Raw genomic sequence first — 18,942 nt, 5'->3', positions numbered from 1 at the left:
TTTGAGGAGTAGGGCGGTTGCACGAGGAGGGGAGGTACAGTCCCCGGAAGATGCAAGCGAGCAGGACGCGAGTGTGAATGCGAGTGTGCGTGCGCGCTGCAGTTCTCCCGGTTCCGCGAGGCGCGGGTGTCAGCTTGCAGCCAGGGCTCCTCCCTCCGGCCCCCCTGCCCCGCCGGGCGGTCCCTCCCTCCTTCCCCATCGCCCCTCCCCGGCGGGCCAGGCGCTGGGACGCCCCGGCCGAGCAGGCGGCTGTGGTGGCGGCGGCTAGTTTGGGAACCCTAGGCTCCGTGCTGCGGGGACGATCGGGAGCCGAGTGTCTCCTGTCCCGGCTGGGCGGTGTTGGGCCCGCTTCCCACGGAGCCACGCCCTGTCAAAACTTTGTCGCTGCAGCGGCCAAACGATCGGAGCCGGGCCAGCGAGCGGGAGGGAGGGGCGCCGGGCCGGGCCAGGCAGGGCGCGGGGCTCCGAGCGCAGCGGCCCCGGCCCGTGGCCCCACCATGCCCCAGCTCGGTGGTGGCCGCGGTGGCGGCGCCGGCGGGGGAGGCGGTGGCTCCGGAGCCGGGGCAGCCAGCGGAGGGGACGACCTCGGAGCGAACGACGAGCTGATCCCCTTCCAGGACGAGGGGGGCGAAGAGCAAGAGCCCAGCAGCGACAGCGCTTCGGCGCAGCGGGACCTGGATGAGGTCAAGTCGTCCCTGGTCAATGAATCGGAGAATCAGAGCAGCAGCTCGGACTCGGAGGTAAAAGGATTCCTAGGGTCAGTCCCATTGGGGGACCTGGGTCCCGCTCCCGCTCACCCGAGGCCCTCGCCTTTGTGTCTGTCTCCTCCACAGGCGGAGAGGCGCCCGCAGCCCGCCCGGGACGCTTTCCAGAAGCCTCGCGACTATTTCGCCGAAGGTACGTGCCTTCTCCTCCAGTCTCCACACTCCGGCCGGCAGCGATCGGCGCTACCAGTCCCCATGGCCCGGGTGGCGGAGCCCCTGTTCTCCTCCCATCTCTGCAGCGACCACTCTGGGGCTCACTCGAGGGGAACTCGGGTTCCAGATTCCCGCCTGGAGTTCCAGATCGCTGTGCTGTCTGGGGGACCCCTGACCTCACTCCGCTTTGGTTTTTGTCCGCAGTGAGAAGGCCCCAGGACGGCGCTTTCTTTAAGGGACCTCCGTACCCTGGGTACCCCTTCCTGATGATTCCCGACTTGAGCAGCCCGTACCTCTCCAATGGACCCCTGTCTCCTGGTGGAGCGCGCACCGTAAGTGTCAGTCCAGCTGTGCCCGGACCGGTGGGCGCCGGGCCCCCGGCGGCATGAGCCCCCAGGCTCGGCCGTGGTGTGGGGGATGGGGCCTCCTGCGTCGATCCTGGGCAGAACTTGTTTGCGGAGTTAAACTCCCCTGTGGCGGCCTAGTATGAGACTGCACTGGCCAGTGCCGGGATGAAAGTAAAGATCTTTTAACTTCTCGCCTTTGGGAGCTCCTGCTCGCCTTTAGGAGATCGCGGCCTGGTGGGTCCTCCTCCCAACCTCCCAAATTCCTTGCTTCTTCCAAAGGAAAACTTGGATTTGTGCCTACTTTGGGGGTTGGGGGTGGTGGTCTCGTTTTCCTTCCTGGAGACCAGTCAACTTTCCCTTTGGCAAGGAGGGAAGTTGGGCAAGGGCCTGGAGGAGCCTGGCTTGAGACGTTGCCCCCTGACCTCCGGGTTCTCGGGGCTGCTGTGAGCTGTACAAACTCCTTATTTTGTGTGGTTTATTCACCACTCCAGTCCCCACCCCCAATCCTCACACCAGGGTCTCAGTTTTTCTGCAGAACTCTGGGTTTTAAACTCCTCTGGGATGGTTTGGAGGGCGACCCAAGGCATTCTTATTTGGCTTTTTCCCCCTTTTGTTGCCGGCTTTTCTCATTTAAAGCGAGCGCTGCGACACTTTAAACCTGTTAATGGGAGCGCATTGTGTGCTGTGTGCCTGGCATTTAGAGCGGTGATTAAGCAAATTGACCCGGCCCCAGACAATGTGCAAATGAGGGCGGATTCCTTCACCCTCTCAAGCTCTGAACTCCCGCCCCTCTCCCCCGCGGGACGAGGGGTGCAGTTCGGGGCTGGCAAGGCCTTGGAGCCGCTATTCCACACCCAGGGTTCCTCGGATGGTGGTGGATCTTGAGTGCACACCTTCCTGCCATGCGGGGTTTGCGCTTCATCCCTGCCTGCTACGGAGCTTCCCAGAGTCGGCGAGTTCATTCTCTGTGCTAGGCTCCTGTAAAAGTTTATCTTAAGTTTGATTATAATCACGGACTGCCGGGGAAGACGTGGGCGCTGAATGGGTCGTTCCTGCTGTCATTTCAGGGCCCTCTGATGGAGCCGTATGGCTTCCATAGTTGGTGCAGTGTGTGTGTGTGTGGGGGATATTCTTAACTGGTTGGGGTTGGGGGACGTTCTGATGGATGAAGACGGGCATGGAACCACGTACACACCTCTTGCCCTTGCCCTGGGATGGAGGGAGACTCCCACAGCTTTGGGCCTGCTGCACTTCAGGACACCCCCAAGAAGTCCTTTTGAAAAGTGGGTATTTGACCTAGGCCTTTGCTTTTGCTCGAATTTTCAAGGTGACGGTGTGTGCAAATGTTGGGGACACCCCTAGCCCCCGTCAATTTTCCCTCCCGTGCCTGCAGGTGCAGGAAGTTCCCATATCTTTGTGTGTGTGTGTGTGTGTGACTTAGGTCACTTTAGTCTCATTCTCTGTTTTATCATCAGGAGCCGCTAATGGCCAGATGTCAGCTCTGAGCCAGATCTTGAGAAGTTAAAAGTCACAGAAATATCCCATAGAGGACTAATTCTCCTTTGGCTGGAGATTTCCTGCACACACCTATGTCTTTTTTTTTTTTTTTTACGTTTATTTATTTATTTTCTGTGTTGGTATGCCTGTGCACGTAAAAGTTTATCTTAAATATGATTATTTGAATCTTATGCCAGGGTACCTGTGTGGAGGTCAGACTACCTTTGGTAGTCAGTTGGATCCTCTCCTTCTGCCTTGTGAGTTCCCATGATCCAACTCAGGTCATCAGGCTTGGCCAGCCAGTGCCTTTGCCCACAAGCCATCTCTTAGCCCCCCAGCAGGGGGACTTTGATTCCCATCCCCACCCCCCATGCCTGTGTCTTATCTCCCTGCTGAGCTGGCCAAACAGCAGAAGTTCAGCTCCGTCCTGTTTTGGTGTTTCTCACGTGCCTCCCTCTCAGCGAAGTTCGCTGATGTACTAGGGAAGTTTCTTTCTAGTTTTACTCAATCCTTGAGCATCATGGCCAGTGAGCAAAGCAAGTTGAAACACGCTCAAGCAGTTGTTTGGACTGAAATTATTATTCTTGATGATCATATCAGTATAATTAATATGATTTTCATGGGAGGCAAGTGGTCACCCAGACAGAATCGGACCTCTGCTGGTTTCCAGTGAACATAGCTGGTAGATTGGAAGAAGATTCTTGGATATATGAGTCAGTCCGTCTTCTGCTTTCTAGGTCCTGTTGTTTCGCCTCTAAATTATGCAACTTTAAAGCTTTGCTGTTTTAAGGTCTATAACTATTAAAATGGGCGATCCCACACCCGAAATCAAAGTAGAGATTGGCTGCAGTGTTTTCCAGTTATTTATGGACTTAGGCATTGCAGACAGGGCCTAAGTACCTTCATCCACTGGCGTCTTTGCTGCTGGGACAGCGGGAGCTAACCAGTCTTGAAGTCAGGCTGTCTTTCTCCATGAACCATCTCTGCTTTCCGCGCTGGCTTGGTTGGGATGCTGGGAAACGGTCTAAAAAGGCCAAGTTTTGAGACAGGGTCTCGTTATATAGTCCAGGCTGGCCTTGAACCGGGATCCTCCTGTGTTAGTCTCTTGACTGCTAGGTTGACAGATGTGTCACCATAAGTGTGCGTCTCTTTTCCTGGGAAACCTGAGGTTTGTGGAGAAGGGAATAAATGCCCCCATTTTCTACTATTCCTAGTACTTGGAATTGTTATGAGATAACGTCTTACCGTCGAGTCCTGGCTGACCTAGAACTGCTGTATAGATGAGGCTGGCCCTGAACTTGCCATGATTCTCTTGCTCACATCACAGGCATATGCCACCACACCTGACTGTGCCTTCAGTCTAGAGGTGACTTTGTGCAGGTTTATGAGACCACGTAGGTGATGTTGACCACAATTTTGCTAAGAAAATGTAAATTAAGCCAAGCATAGTGGTACATGCCAATAATCCTAGCACCTTGAAGACTATGACAGGGGGATCACTGCATGTCTACCTAGCAAGAGCCTGTCTCCACAACAGAAACAAACAAACACTGATGAACAAAATCAAGTGGATGCCAGAAAATAATGTTGAAGGTAAAGAACGTATTGGATGTGGTCCTCAAGAGAGTGTCATACTGATAGAGTAGTGTGTGGCCACTGTGTGAGTGCTAATAACATCTTAGAAAGGGGAGTGTCTAGGGAGAGGCTCTGAGCACTGTGTATAAACTTAGGAGTCACTGTCCAGAAGCACGCATTTTCGTCAGGCTGTCCAGATCACTTCTGTTTCACTGTCCTGGGCTTTAAGTGTGTGCTGACCTGTAAGTACTCCATATTATGCTTCCTGAGGACTGTCTTGCCAACATCCTTGATGTGCCCCCATCCTGTTCCGCCAGACAAACAGAAATCTCTAAACACACATAGCAAGGTTGTTTTGGGGGGATTTATGTAACAACCAAGGAAAACTTGTTCTTTCTTTTTAAAAACAATTCATATGCTCTGTTATATTTTATTTATTTTTTTGTGAGGGGGTCACATATACCATGTCAGGACAGTGTGGGAGTTGGTTCTCTCCTGTCTCTCCTGTCCAGTGGGTCCTGGGGATCAAACTCAGGTCATTAGGCTTGGTGGCAGGCACCTTACCCGCTGAGCCATCTAACCAGCCTAACCCCTACCCGCCCCCCCTTTTTTTTTTTTGCAGATCAGTCTAAACATGCTGTTTTTGGTAAAATTCTTTTAAGTCATTTCATCTAAATATAACTTCTGTTCCATTTTTGCTAAATATAACTCTTGAGTTTAATGAGGGCTTTTCGCATAGAGTGAGCTTTTGGGAGTGCCCTGTCTGTGTTACTGAAATTTTGGCACTTGGATTGCTGGGGTGACATTTGGTTTCAAACTCTGAGGTGGGACGTGAGTCCTGTCAGTCTTCTCTTTGGGTAGGTAGATCTGGCAGGGAATATCTGACTTGCCTTGTGATAATTTTAGAAACCTATGGCTTAACCTCGTTCTCCAGTGGTCTCATCCCTAGGGCTTCTCGAGGAAAGGTGGTCGGTCTAGTGTGTAGATACACATGACTATTAGCAGTATTTCATCCTTAACAGTAAACTATCCGAACTACAGTGTTTTGTTGGTTGGTGGTTTGTGTGTGTGTGGTTGTTTGGCCTGCATGTGTGTCTGTGCACCATGTGTGTGAAGTGTCCTTCGATCCCCTGGAACTGGAGTTGTAGATGCTTGTGAGCCGCCATGTAGGCACTGGGAATGGAACCCAGGCCTCTGTAAGGGCAGCCAGTGCTCTTAACCACTAACCCATTTCGACACCCACAGACTTGAAATGTTAACCAATAGAATTGTAGAAAAAAAAAAAATCAGCCCACTGGAAACCTTTTGTTTTTTGTTTGTTTTTTGAGGCAGGGTTTCTCTGTGTAACAATCTGGCTGTGCTAAAACTCACAGTGTAGACCAGGCTGGCCTCGAATTCACAGAGATCCTCCTGGCTCTGCTGGGACTAAAGGCATGCACCACCGCCTTTCGTAATGAGAGGGTTGTACTCATAGTCCTGGTAGGAGACTTTCATTTGCTATACTGAGGGTACTCGAGATTTGCATACTTGCAATTCATTAATCTGTAACTCCTTGACTTCTTTATCTGTTGTGTGTTGAGTGCTTATCCTGGACAGTGCTAAGATAAGATGCATTAGACCAGATCTTTTGCCTGTAAGATTCAAAAGTTGAGTTAGGAAACAGTAGCATTGGCACTTTACAAGGATGCAAGGAAGTTTATGTTAAGAGGCAATTAAATCTGTAGGGGTGTTTTTTAGAATAAGAAATTTGGAAAAATCGCTTTGAATTAAGATGTTTCAAAGAAGGCCAGTGGCAGAGGTAACTTTAAACTAGTCCTTGGAACTCACTCTTTGTTGTTGTTGTGGGCGGTGGGGGGGTGGGGGGAGCACAGTGTCTTGGTATGTATCTCTAGCTGCTCTGGTACTAGCTGTGTAGTTCAGGCTGACCTCAAACTCATGCCAATCACCCTGCCTCAGCCTTTCAGTGCTGGGGTGATATGCTACCATGTGCTACTGTGACCAGCTTGTTTTAGTTCAAATTAATTCTTGTTAATTATAAAGAATTTAAATAGCCTTGGTATATTTACTTATCTTTGCTCTGATCTTGAGATGGAAGCCAAGGAGGGAGAAAAGTCCATAGTTGCAATAGAACTTACTGTGTTCTAGTTGCCTGGCATGATAAGGTGCGTGTTAAGCCTTGGATGCTAAGAAAGAAATCTGTTCTTTTTTTTGTTTTTGTTTTTCAAGACAGGGTTTCTCTGTGTAGCTTTGCGCCTTTCCTGGATCTCTCTCTGTGGCCCAGGCTGGCCTGGAACTCCCAAAGATCCGCCTGCCTCTGCCTCCTGAGTGCTGGGATTAAAGGCGTGCGCCATCACCATCCGGCTAAGAAATCTGTCCTTACTCAGGAGGCAGTAGAGAACCCTCAAAAGTTATTCCAAGAGCTAGGGATGTACCTACCAGTCGGTAGAGAACTTGCCTAGCATGTTTGAGGCCCTGGGTTCAAGCTCTAGCAACACACACAAAAAAAGTTATGTCAAAAAGTACTGTGACTTAAACACATCCTACCTCTGCTTAGAAAGATGAGGAGGTCGAAGGGCAGGATGTGGAAGGAGCTGGACTGTGGGGGAGACTCACAGGAGCCAGGCAGAGGTGAAAGGGCTCGAATGTCAGAGGACAGGAAAGGCTGCGTTGGAGAGGAGAGGAGGGGGGGTGTGGTACCCAGATGGAAAGAAGCTGCTGTCACATTTCACTGCTGGTATCTGAGCCTGGATGACTTAGGAATTACTCCAGCAGGTGGGATACCGGCCTTCTGTCTTTGCCACCCTGGTGCTGGACAGAAGCTCCACAAATAATTTGTCAACAGCGGGGCTCAAACAGGCTGTGAGAGGCTCTGGTTTGGAGGAACTGTTTGGTGTCAGTGGAGACACAGTGGGTTCAAGGGGTATGTTTCGGGAGAACCTGAAGGGGAAAGGATGTGGGAGAAGGGGGAAGGATGCACAGAGCAGGGAAGGCAGTCACTGAAGGGGATCTCACTGGTAAGGGAATGTGAGTAACTTGGAAGGGAAAAGAATGGCTGTATCTCTCTCTCTCTCTCTCTCTCTCTCTCTCTCTCTCTCTCTCTCTCTCTCTCTCTCTCTTTCTCTTTATTTTTATGTGTATGGATGTTTTTCTTGCTTATATGTAGGTGTACCATGTGCATGCCTGGTGTCCTGGAAGTCCAGAAGAGGGTGTTGGGTCCCTTGGGACTGGACTCACTGGTGTTTGTAAAACATCTTGTGGGTGCTGGGAATCAAACCCGGGTCCTCTGGAAGAGCAGCCAGTGCTCTTAACTTCTGGGCCGTCTCTCCAGCCCCATAATTCACTTTCTTCCTAGGGTTGCCTGAAAGATAATGGACGTTTAGACTTTAGTCAACCCACTGAAGAAGCCTGGCTGGGGAAGGGGGAAGGGCGGAGCTACCGTCGGCAGCCTGCTGGAGAAAGTGCCCGAGAGTTCGGGGACAGAGCTTGTTCTGGGGTAGTCCGCCAGGATTTGAAATGAGTAGAGCAGAAGAGATGGGGACTTTGGCATGGAGGCGAGAGTCTTCCTTCATCCATGGAGGATCCTCTCTGTAGGCATCCCACTTTATAGACTAGTTCACACTGAAGATGATGTAGGAAAATGCAGAGGCGGGCTTGATAGACATCAGGGGGACTCTTGCACTGCGTGGCTAGATGGACTTTTCTAAAAAAAGATTTATTTTATTTTTAAATGCATGTATGTGTGCCTATGAATGCAGTGCCCGTGAATGTGGGTGCCCACAGAGGTCAGAAGTGTCAGAGCCTCCTCCAGCTGGAGTTGAGGGAGGTCATGAGCAATCCAGCATGGGTGCTGGAAACAAAACTCATCCTCTGCAAGAAGAGCAAGTGCTGTTAACCTCTGAGCCATTGTCCCAGCCCCTGGCCGGCCTTTTTATACTCAGTAAAACTAAGGGAGAGTTGGCTGTGGGGGGTGGGGGGGTCCTGGAATTCAGTTGACCTTTTTTTCCCCTTTCTTTTAAAAACATTTTTATATTATTATTATTATTGTTCCACACAACGGGGCAAACCAATCTCTGGAAATTTATTTTAAAGTAAAATGAAAACCTCTGCCATTACACTAAGTTTTTGTTTTTTGAGACAGGATTCCTTTGTGTAGCCCTGGCTGTCCTGGATCCCACTTTGTAGACCAGGCTGGCCTCAAACTCACAAAGATCCACCTGCCTCTGCCTCCTGAGTGTTGGGATTAAAGGTGTGCGCCACCACTGCCCTGCTTACACTAAGATTTTTTAAAACAAATTATTATGTGTGTGCTTGAGAGGTGGGGACTGGGAAGTGCCCCAGGGTGTCTATGGAGGAGAGGACAGCGGTGTGTGGTTGGTTCTCTTCCTCCACCTTTACATGGATTCTGGGCTTCCACTCAGGTCGTCAGGCTTCGAAGGAGCACCCTTGCTGTCTACATGCCACCTTGCAGGCCCCCACAGTTGGCCTTTTGACCCTCTTGCCCTTATGTCCTGAATGTTGGGATTACAGACATGTGCTACTAGACCTGGTTTGTGTCATGCTGGGATAATCCCGGGGCTTCATGCGTGCTGGACACATGTTTAAACCAGTGCACTACGTCCTTCTGTCTTCTAAATGGGATCAGATGGAGGGATGAATGCCACATGTTCACTTTCTAACACTTTGGCACACAGCCACAAAAGGAATGAAGCCTGGAAAGGGACTCAGGCGCTGGAGTCTGCCCACTTCTTCCCAGGCACCCGTTCCTTCCCGAATGCACCCAGTAACATAAATATACCCTTTGTTACTTTACTTGATAACTTTAAGGTTATAAAGCAAATTTCTAAATCCTAAATCTTTCCTTTTCCATTGTGCTTATAATCTAAAGTTTTTGTTTTTGTTTTGACAAAGCTGTATACTCTTAGCTGACCTAGAACTAACTATGTAGACCAAGCTGGCCTTGAACTCAAGAAGAACAGCCTGCCTCTGCCTCCTGAGTATTGGGATTAAAGGCGTGCACCGTCACGTCTGGCTTGAGCTTTCTGTTTTTATTTTTTTATTTTATGTGTAGGAGGGTTTGCGTGTATGTTTGTGCACCAAGTGTGTGCAGTGCCTGTGTGTGCCAAAAGCGGGCATCAGGCCTCCTGGGACTGGAGTTACAGATGCTTGGGTGTGGATGCTGGGACTTGAACCCTGGTCTTCTACAAGAGCAGCCAATGCTTTTTACCACGGCATCATCTCTCCGCTTTCCCAAAACCCTGCCTCTAAAATAAACAAACAAGCAAATAAATAAATAGATAGACAAACAAATGCCAGAGACCATTTTGTCCTAACACTTCATTGCTGTTCTTGAAAGGGTATAAACGGTCTCACCCTATTTGGAAAGCACTTGGCAGTGGCTACAAAAATCTCAGTGTTTTCCATAGTTTCTGACCTGCTAGGAAGTAGGCACTTGTTAACCCCATTCTGCGGCTGTGCAAACGGACTTGTAGAGGTCAAGTGTGTCATAGGAGGCCACACTATTGGCCATTTCGAGCACCAGGGTTTGAACTTGGTTGGGTCCGAAGTCCAGAACAGCTTTCTTTTCCCCACGACTTTACACACAAGCCTGGTATCACTGGTCTCTAGGGAAGGGCGCTGGCTTGCTTCTCAGTGCAGAAATTCTGATATGACTATCAGCTCGGGTGGAGAGGGGGTAGACTCACCTCGGCCTCACAAACAGGCACTGGGCACATCCCTGGTCTAATCAGCAGTGAGTAAGTGTGTGGCTGGAAGCGGGCCGGCCAGGACTTTGCTGCTGAGGGGTCAGTAACCTTTAACCCGCTGCCTGGGGACTTCACCACCTGCGGGAAAAGCCATTATCTGCTGACATTTGGAAGCTGGAGACTGCTTTCTCCGTGTTGAAGTCAGTGAGGGTTGGAAGTGCACACAGGTGTGGCTTTGGTGTGGAAAAGGGGGCGAGGAGGAGAGGGGGAGGAGGAAGGGGCTCATCGGCCCTCCTTGCAGTTTGGATTGCAGTATGATTGGCTTAACAAACCAACCCCTGAGAAACCAAGTGTGGAAAGGGTGTTTCCTTAGGGTGCCTTTTCTAAAACGCTTGGTCAAGTCACTCCTTTCCTTATGCACTGCCCAAATAAACCATCAAGCTCATGTATCTATGATGAACTATGACAGCACCGATTTATTATTAAAGAGATAAATACTGGGTATTTTCTCAGTGATTATTTTAGGAATTGCAGAAGAGGTGTGAGTGTCTTTCCGTGTGTGTGTGTGTGTGTGTGTGTGTGTGTGTGTGTGTGTGTTATGGTTTGAAATTAGAAATTACAAATTCCATATTTTTTAAAGATTTATTTCCATTTACTTGTTATTTTATCTGTGTGTGTGTGTGTGTGTGTGTGTTAAGGTTTGAAATTAGAAATTACAAATTCCATATTTTTTAAAGATTTATTTCCATTTACTTCTTATTTTATCTGTGTGAGTGTGTGTGTGTGTGTGTGTGTGTGTGTGTGTGTGTGTGTTATGGTTTGAAATTAGAAATTACAAATTCCATATTTTTTAAAGATTTATTTCCATTTACTTGTTATTTTATCTGTGTGCGTGTGTGTGTTTGTGTGTGTGTGTGTGTGTGTACACGCGCGCGCGCGCGTCTAAGTGAATATGTGTGTCTAAGTGAATGTATTATATCGTGTGTGCAGGTGCAGGAGGAAGGTTTTAGGATTTCCTAGAACTGGAGTCATAGGCAGTTGTGATCTGTTGGATGTGGATAGTGGATCTGGAGCTTGGGTCCTCTGGAAGAGCGGGAAGAGCTGTTAACCACTGAGCATCTCTCCAGCCCCAATGTTCAGCATTTTTTGCCTCTTACCAAACCACTTGGCAGGTGGTCTCCTGAAAGCCATGGTGCCTGGGGAAGGTCGGGCCTTCCGAGTTACTGTTGACAGAAGCTGGGTTCCTTAAGAGGCAGGAGACCCAGCTGCCGCAAGGCACCAAATCCTTTTGGTTGGTTGTTTTTATTTTTCCAGACAGTTTCCTTGTGTAGCCCTGGCTGGCCTAGAAGCTCTGTAGATCAGGCTGGCCTTGAACTCAGGGATCTGCTTGCCTCTGCCTCCTGAGTACTAGGACTAAAGGCATTCTCTACCATGCCCAGAATCTTAGTGAGGTTAAGTATCTTGGATCCCTCAAGGTGAATCGGGCCAGGGCTTGTAGAAATGACTGCAGAAAAATGTGTGGAAATCCAGGAAGCAGAGGAGAGAGAGAGAGAGGGAGAGGGAGGAAAAAGAAAAAAGGTGTATCTGAAGATGAGAAAGAAAAACACAAGAAGTGGGAATGAGCAGTGCACAAGTCAGATCAATTTACAAGTCCAGGTTTGTTAGCTGTAGTGAGTAAGCTCAGCGATTATTGACCGGCCTAAAGCAAACACAAGTGAATGAATGATAGACACAAGACGAGCATCAGGTGTGCTCTTTGGAATGTGACCCTCTGCCCAGGGAGCCGTACACCACAAAATCCTTCTGTATTTAAAACACAGCACCTACGCACACTAAATGATTTTAGTTGTTACATTTGGCAACACAAATATTTAAACATCAGTGTTTTTTTTAAAAAAAAAGAAAGAAAGAAAGAAAGTGGCCCTGTAAGTGCCTCCAGCGTTCCAGGGATCTGTTAGAACTCTCCCCACAGTGAATGCCTGTGGGTCTGATAGGATAATCTCCCTATCCTCCAGGAAGCTGTGAGATGAAGCCCAGGAGCCCTGAAGGTGGTAGAGCCTTGGGGATAGGGGAGGGACCTGGTTCCCTGGAGGCTGCATTTTCCCCCAAAGAAAAGTCAACCAAAAAAGTGTGAGGGGCTGGAGAGACCCGGGTTCAATTTCCAGCACCCACATGGCAGCTCACATCTGTCTGTAACTCCAAGATCTGACACCCTCACACAGACATACATGCAGGCAAAACACCAATGCAAATAAATAAAAAGAAATAAATTATTAAAAATAAGCGTGAAAATGCCATTGGGAGCAAGAGTTAAAGAAATGGTTTATGCAAGCCAAACAATAAGTATTTCTCTCCCTTTCACTTAGTTAGGCCCCATTCATTCACTGACTGACTGACTGACTGAGACAGGATCTCACTATACAGCTCCAGCTAGCTTGGATCTCTATATAGACCAGGCTGGGCTCAAACTTGATGAGATCTGCCTGCCTCTGCCTCCCAAGTGCTGGGATTAAAGGAGTCCAGCAACATGATCCCTGCTCACTTGGGCACTTTTAGTGCCTGGGGAGGTTAGAGCCTTCAAGCAGGTCTATTTACAGCCCCAGAGATGGTGTTAATTGCTGTCTTAATCTTTCTCGATTCTGTGCTCTGTACTCCATTCAATCTGCCTGCATCCGTTGGCCTAGTCTGTTGCTGACTTCCTACCTTGGACCCGCCCTACTTTCTTGTGTTATGTAAATTGAATGTGGTCACACTTCTTTTTCTTTTTTCTTTCTTTTTTTTTGGTTTGTTTTTGTTTTGTTTGTTTGTTTTTGTTTTGTCATCCCCCCCCTCCCCCAGACAGGGTTTCTCTGTGTAGCCCTGGCTGTCTTGGAACTCTGTAGACCAGGCTGGCCTCGAACTCACAGGGATCTGCCTGCCTCTGCCTCCTGAGTGCTGGGATTTTAAGGCGTGCGCTACCATCTCACCACCCTCAGCCTGTGATCGAACTCTCTAATTATCTTCTTGGACTGTTTTCTGAGTGGGGTAATGTAGAGGAGAGTGATGGTGGGTGTGGTGGAGTCTGTGAGAGTCTGCTTCCATTAATGTTTTCCAGCCTCAGTGTTTGTGTTATGATATGCTTGTCAGGGAAAGACCATCCTGTCACAGCTTTGCGAGGGAGAGGCTGGTCCTCACAAAGGGGTTCCCAGATAACAGAAGAGAGCTGGTGGGGGAGGGGCCGAGATAGAGACGCTAGCCTCGAATCTTAGCCTATCCACAAGCTAGATGGCCTGAGTTGGATCAACAAAACCCAAGGAAAAAGTCCGAGGCAATGGTATACATCTGTAATCCCAGAACTCCTATAGGGGGCTAGGAAGCCGAGACAGGAAAATACCCCGGAAACCTGAGGTTCAGTTAGCCTGGAGTGTGCAGGAACAGTAAGAGGGGCAGGCCCTGCTTCAGCAAGGTGGAGGAGAGGAGAGAACAAATTCCTGAAAGCTGTCCACAGACTTCCACGTATGCACACACACAACCACACATACACACTGCGCAGATGCACACATAATCACACACACACACACACACACACACACACACACACATACACATGGGGGGGGAGGGAGGGAGAGAGAGAGAGAGAGAGAGAGAGAGAGAGAGAGAGAGAGAGAGAGAGAGTTAAAAACAAAACATGCACTTTAAATTTTCAGAAAAAGGACCAGTGCTGATGTAGCTCACCGGGAGAGTGCTTGCCCAGTGTGCTCAAGACCCTGGGTTCAATCTCAGCTCTATAAGAAAACAAAACCAAACAAAAACTTGTAATACCTGCTGTTGATAGGGTGTTTAAAAAGAGGAAGAGACACTTCCCTGGTCTGGGAGGAACTCAGTGTCAGGCTATGATTGATTATTATGGGTTTTTGCTCCCTGCCACCCAAAGAATGACTCTGGTCTGCCTGTCTCTCTCAGGCTTTGGAATATCCTCTTCTTCCTGGTGAGAGCTTCCGTCTGCCACTGGATTAGAATTGTGTCTGCCAGGGAGCTGGACATGGTGTGTCCACCTCAGGGAGGCTAAGACAGGAAGAGTAAGAGTCAAACCTACCCTGTCTCAAATCATCCCTGCTCCCAAGTATGCTTGCCCAATTTCCCCAAGAAGTCTACTATCTTTCTTTTTTAACTGTTTCTTTTTTCTAATGAATGAGTATCTTGTGGGAAATAGGTAAGAGACTTAAGTATCATGTTCTGCACCAAACTTTTCCCACTGATTTTAGCAGCCTCCTGGGAGTCCCGCCGCCACAGGTGATTATTATTCCTGTGGTGATGGCCAGACAAATGGCCCACTTTTTAAAACTTGACGCTGTAGCAGAAACAATGGTTTCTCAGGTCACTGGTGTATTTGTGGATCCTAAGTAAGATGAAGGAACAAGGTGGTTTGGGGGGTGCGGGGAGGCAGGGTGGAGTGCTTCCCCAGCATACATACTTGAGGCCTAAGTTTGATCCCCAGCACTCCAAACAACAACAACAAAACCAAACAAACCAACAATCCCACCCCCCAAAATACCCCGAACAAACAAAAATCAAAACTCCCCAAAACCAAGCAAGAGGAGCCCAGCCTCACTGTGGGTCTGTAGTCTTTGTTATGTCTGTGTCGGAGTGGTCTTATCAAGGGATGACCTAACAGTGATTTGGGAGGTGTTTTTTTCCTGAGATGTTTGAATAGCAGAGGTGTTGTTCTATTGTGCATTCAGCATAGAATGTAAAGAATTTGCTAGCGAAAATCCCTGGTTTTTATCTCGATGACACCTGTGGAGCTTATCACAGTGTGATATTTATTTTATTACTTTAGGGGGTGGGCAGGATCTTGCTTCTGTAGCCCACTGGGGCCTAGAACTCAATCCTTTCAAAAACTGACTGGTATTACAGGCTTGGGCCCCACCACGCAGCTCTAGAACTACATTTTATTTTGTTATTTTTTGAGGTGGACTCTTGCTACGCAGCCCCTGCTGGCCTAGAACTCACAATCCTGCTTCAGCCTCCCGCGTATTGGAATTACAGGCAGGCTGTAAATGTATATTCTCTAAAATTTTAAGTATACATTTATTTTATGTATACAGCACAGCATGCTCATGGAGGTCGGAGGGCAACCGGTGGGAGCTGGTTTACCTCTTCCACCACCCGGGTCCCAGGAGTGGGGCAGCAAGTTCTCTCTCTCTCTCTCTCTCTCTTCTCTCTTTCTCTCTCTCTCTCTCTCTCTCTCTCTCTCTCTCTCTCTCTCTCTCTCTCTCTCTCTCCCTCCCTCCCTCCCTCCCTCCCTCCCTCCCCCTCCCCCTCCTCCTCCCTCCTTTCTCCTCTCTCCTTTCCCCATGTCCAGCATGCAGCACCATACCCAGCAAGGAGAAGAGGTTCTTCTCCACCGTCAGCATCTTCTTTTCAAGCTCTATTTCCAGGCTGCTTCCGAAGGAGATACTCAAGGGCTGCTGCCCTCTGTGATGTTGCACCAACCACCCTTACTTACTGGCCAGTCCAAATGTCTGCAGTCTGTATTGTTTCTTCTTCACTCATTACCTGCCTTTCTGTCAGTGAAAGTACCTATCATCAACTGTTCAGTTCTTTTAGATCAAAGAGCACTAAATTAACATCCACAGATGAACTCCAACCTGACACTTTTTTTTTTTCTTTTGGTTTTTCGAGAGGGTTTTTCTGTGTAGCGTTGAGCGTATTCCTGAATCTCGCTCTGTAGGCCAGGCTGGCCTCAAACTCACAGAGATCCGCCTGCCTCTGCTTCCTGAGTGCTGGGATTTAAGGCATGTGCCACTACCGCCCGGCCTAACCTGACACTTTTATAAGTAAAAATTTATTAGAACACAGCTATGCTCATTCATTTGCACAATGAGGGTACCTTTGCCTGATGAGGGACCTACTCCTAGTAGAGATGGAAGCCATCTTGGCTGACAGAGTCATACGATACTGACCAGCTCTTTACAGAGTTCACAGACCCTCACTGTGGGTCAAGTAAGGGAAGCAGAGTGAGCAGCTGTTTAGAAACCTCCATGTAAATACTGAAGTACACATGTAAAGTATACAAGGGCACCAGACCATACCGTGGAGATTAGAAGTGAGATCAAATATGCCCATTGTATCTTAAAAACAGCTAATCAGTAGACTCTCTTTGGGAGAGTGTCTCAATATGCAGCCCTGGTTAGCCTAGCCTGGAACTTGCTGTGTAGACCAAGCTGGCTTCAAACTCAGAAATCATCCTACCTCTGTCACCTAGGAATGCTTGGCTTAAAAGTGTGCAGTACCACATGGGGCTTCAATATGCTCTCAATGCTGAGTCGTTTTCTCTAGTTACTTAATAATCGTAATTATACATAGCAATTGCTTTATAGATAAAGCATCTTTCATACTTATATATTTTATTCTTTTGATTAAAAAAAAATCACCCTTTAATCCCAGCACTCGGGAGGCAGAGCCAGGTGGATCTCTGTGAGTTCGAGGCTAGCCTGGTGTACAGAGCGAGTTCCAGGACACTAGGGCTACATGGAGAAACCCTGTCTGGAAAAACTAAAAAGAAAATCACATACAGCACTTCAACAATTACTGGATGTGGCTGGAGAGATGGCTCGGCTGTTAAGAGAGCAAATTGCTCACGTAGAGGACCCCAGTTTGGTTTCCGGCACCCACTTCCAGTGACTTCACCTCCAAGAGAGCCCACACCCTCTTCTGGACGCCATAGGCACCTGCACTCACACGTGCACACACCTACATCGTCACATACGTATGCGTGTAATTAAAAATAACTATAAATATAAAGGAAGAAAAGCTCACTGGACGGTGTTCACTCATTTCCCATAGAATGCCCATCTGACTTTGAGAGGGCACATACAGGTAATCAGAGGAGATCCAGTCCCATGCCTCATCTCCTCGTTCCTAACATCACCGCACTGACTACAGACATTTGTCAACTTAGGAGAGCATCAGGTCATCGATCAGATGGACACTCAGGTCTTACTAAGATGGAAGCCCGAGCTCAGTGACGGGTTCCTGTTCAACGCTGAGGCCGAGGCTGCAGGGTGTCCTCCACAGCCACACCGATCGGGTACGGTTGTAGTAGGGTAGTGCCTGGCACACGGTGAAGGCTGTCAACTGAGGCAGTCTTGGGTCGTCAGGATCTCGCTGGCTCTTTTTGAGATAGGCTCTCACTAGGTAGCTCTGGCTGTTCTGGAATCTACTATGTAGACCAGGCTGACCTCTAATTCACCTGCCTCTGCCTCCAGAGAGTAGGATTAAAAGCGTGTACCACCATGCCTGGTCCATGAAATTTTATTTCTACACTAGATTTTCAGCATATGTATTTTGGTTTTTAAATTTGTATTATATATATAATTATATATATGTATATATACATATATGTAATTTCCTTTTTTCATTTTCGTGTGTGTGTGTGTGTGTGTGTGTGTGTGTGTGTGTATGTATACATGTTTGCATGTTTCAGGGCACATGTATGTGTGAGTGAGTGTGCATATGTGTGCACATGCATGTGCATATGGGGCCTGAAGTGGATGTCAGGATCCATCTTCCATGGTTCTACTGTATTCTTTAAGGCAAGGTCTCTCAGTCAAACCCAGAACCTGCCAATATGGAAGACCTCTTGTCTCTGCTTCTAAAGGCTGGATTACGGGGAGGCTGCCACTAACCCTGGCATCTAGAGTGCCAACGTTTGGTCCTTGTGCTTGGAGGCCAGTGCTTTCATCACTGAGCCCTCTCTACAGCCCCCGTTTTATGTTTTTTTCAGACTGAGTTTCATGTAACCCAGGCTGGCCTCGAGCTTGCTATGTAACTGAGGATGACCTTAAACTTGTGATCCTCCTGCCTCTACCTCCCACATGCTTGGGTTGTAGGTCCGCACCTCACTGTCCAGTTTATGCGGTGCTGGGGATCAAACCCAGGGCTTTGTGCATGCCAGGCAAGCATTCTGCCAACCAAATTGCATCCCAGCCCATCCATTACTTTAACTTCAGGGGTTTTTTTTGTTTGTTTGTTTTCTTGCTAGGGGGTCAAACACAGGTCCTCACCGATGCCAGAGAAGTGCTCTACCACTCAGTGATATCTTTAGCCCCTTATGTTTAATTTTGGGTGGCCCGTTTTCTTGGATTGATATTCCAAAGGGCCCTGGCTATTAAATTTCGATTTTGATCCGTGTGACTCCGAGACCCTGCCTTGAATATAAAGTCTGCCTTCAGTCTGCATGTGTGTGAATACCTGATATTGTCTATTTATATTTCTCTCTGTGCACGGTACGTAATAAAATAAACACAAAAACTTGTCTTCTTGGACATTTTGGGGGTAACAAGAGCAATCCTTGTGCACGTCTGTTGTCTTCCACGGTGTAGTTTTGATAAGTCGATCACTGGGGGCTGATCATTTCATCTTGCTTATTATGGTAGTTTTTCCTTTCCCTCCCAGTTCCTCTCAGAGTTAAGGCTGTACAGCCTTTTAAAAACAAATAAAGCAGAGGTCTGAGCTGGAAATGGAACTTTGAACCTGGTCCCCTGGTTCATGTCTGTGGACTTCTCTGTGACGGAGAGGACGTGAGCAGTCGCGGAGGCCATCTGTTTTTATAGGGCTATGCCAAGGAAAATACTTGAGAATTACATTAGCAACTCAAGGTATTTTGGCCGCTGCGAGAGGACACATGATAGTTTTCCAGTTATATGAACAAGGGCTTTTGTTTCCTACTGCAGTTTCTTACAGGCTTTGAGAACAATAGGCTTCTCTCAGGCTTCCCGGAGGTTTTGGGGATGCTAATAGGTGGACGCACCGCCCTTTGCTTCATCGGGGGAGGACTTCTCAGGCCTTTGACATGCCACTGTGGGTTTCTTCGAGGGAGTGGATTGTGCAGGATTCCTCTGATCCTTTGGCTAAGGCTTT

General features: G+C 48.4%; 1 protein-coding gene across 1 annotated transcript in view; it reads left to right on the top strand.

Annotated features, from left to right (window-relative positions):
* Nucleotides 1-482: 482 nt before the first annotated feature.
* Nucleotides 483-18,942, top strand: part of Tcf7l1 (transcription factor 7 like 1) — a 166,479-nt gene continuing 148,019 nt past the window's right edge. Inside the window, 3 exon segments of the mRNA XM_059258001.1 lie at nucleotides 483-740; nucleotides 834-897; nucleotides 1,122-1,249. Of these exon segments, the coding sequence (XP_059113984.1) occupies nucleotides 498-740; nucleotides 834-897; nucleotides 1,122-1,249 (435 nt within the window). The 5' untranslated portion in view covers nucleotides 483-497.

This window comes from Peromyscus eremicus, chromosome 3 (assembly GCF_949786415.1).
Source record: "Peromyscus eremicus chromosome 3, PerEre_H2_v1, whole genome shotgun sequence".
Lineage (NCBI taxonomy): Eukaryota > Metazoa > Chordata > Mammalia > Rodentia > Cricetidae > Peromyscus > Peromyscus eremicus.
Note: the sequence above shows the minus strand (reverse complement) of the source record. Positions and strands in the feature narration are given on the sequence as shown.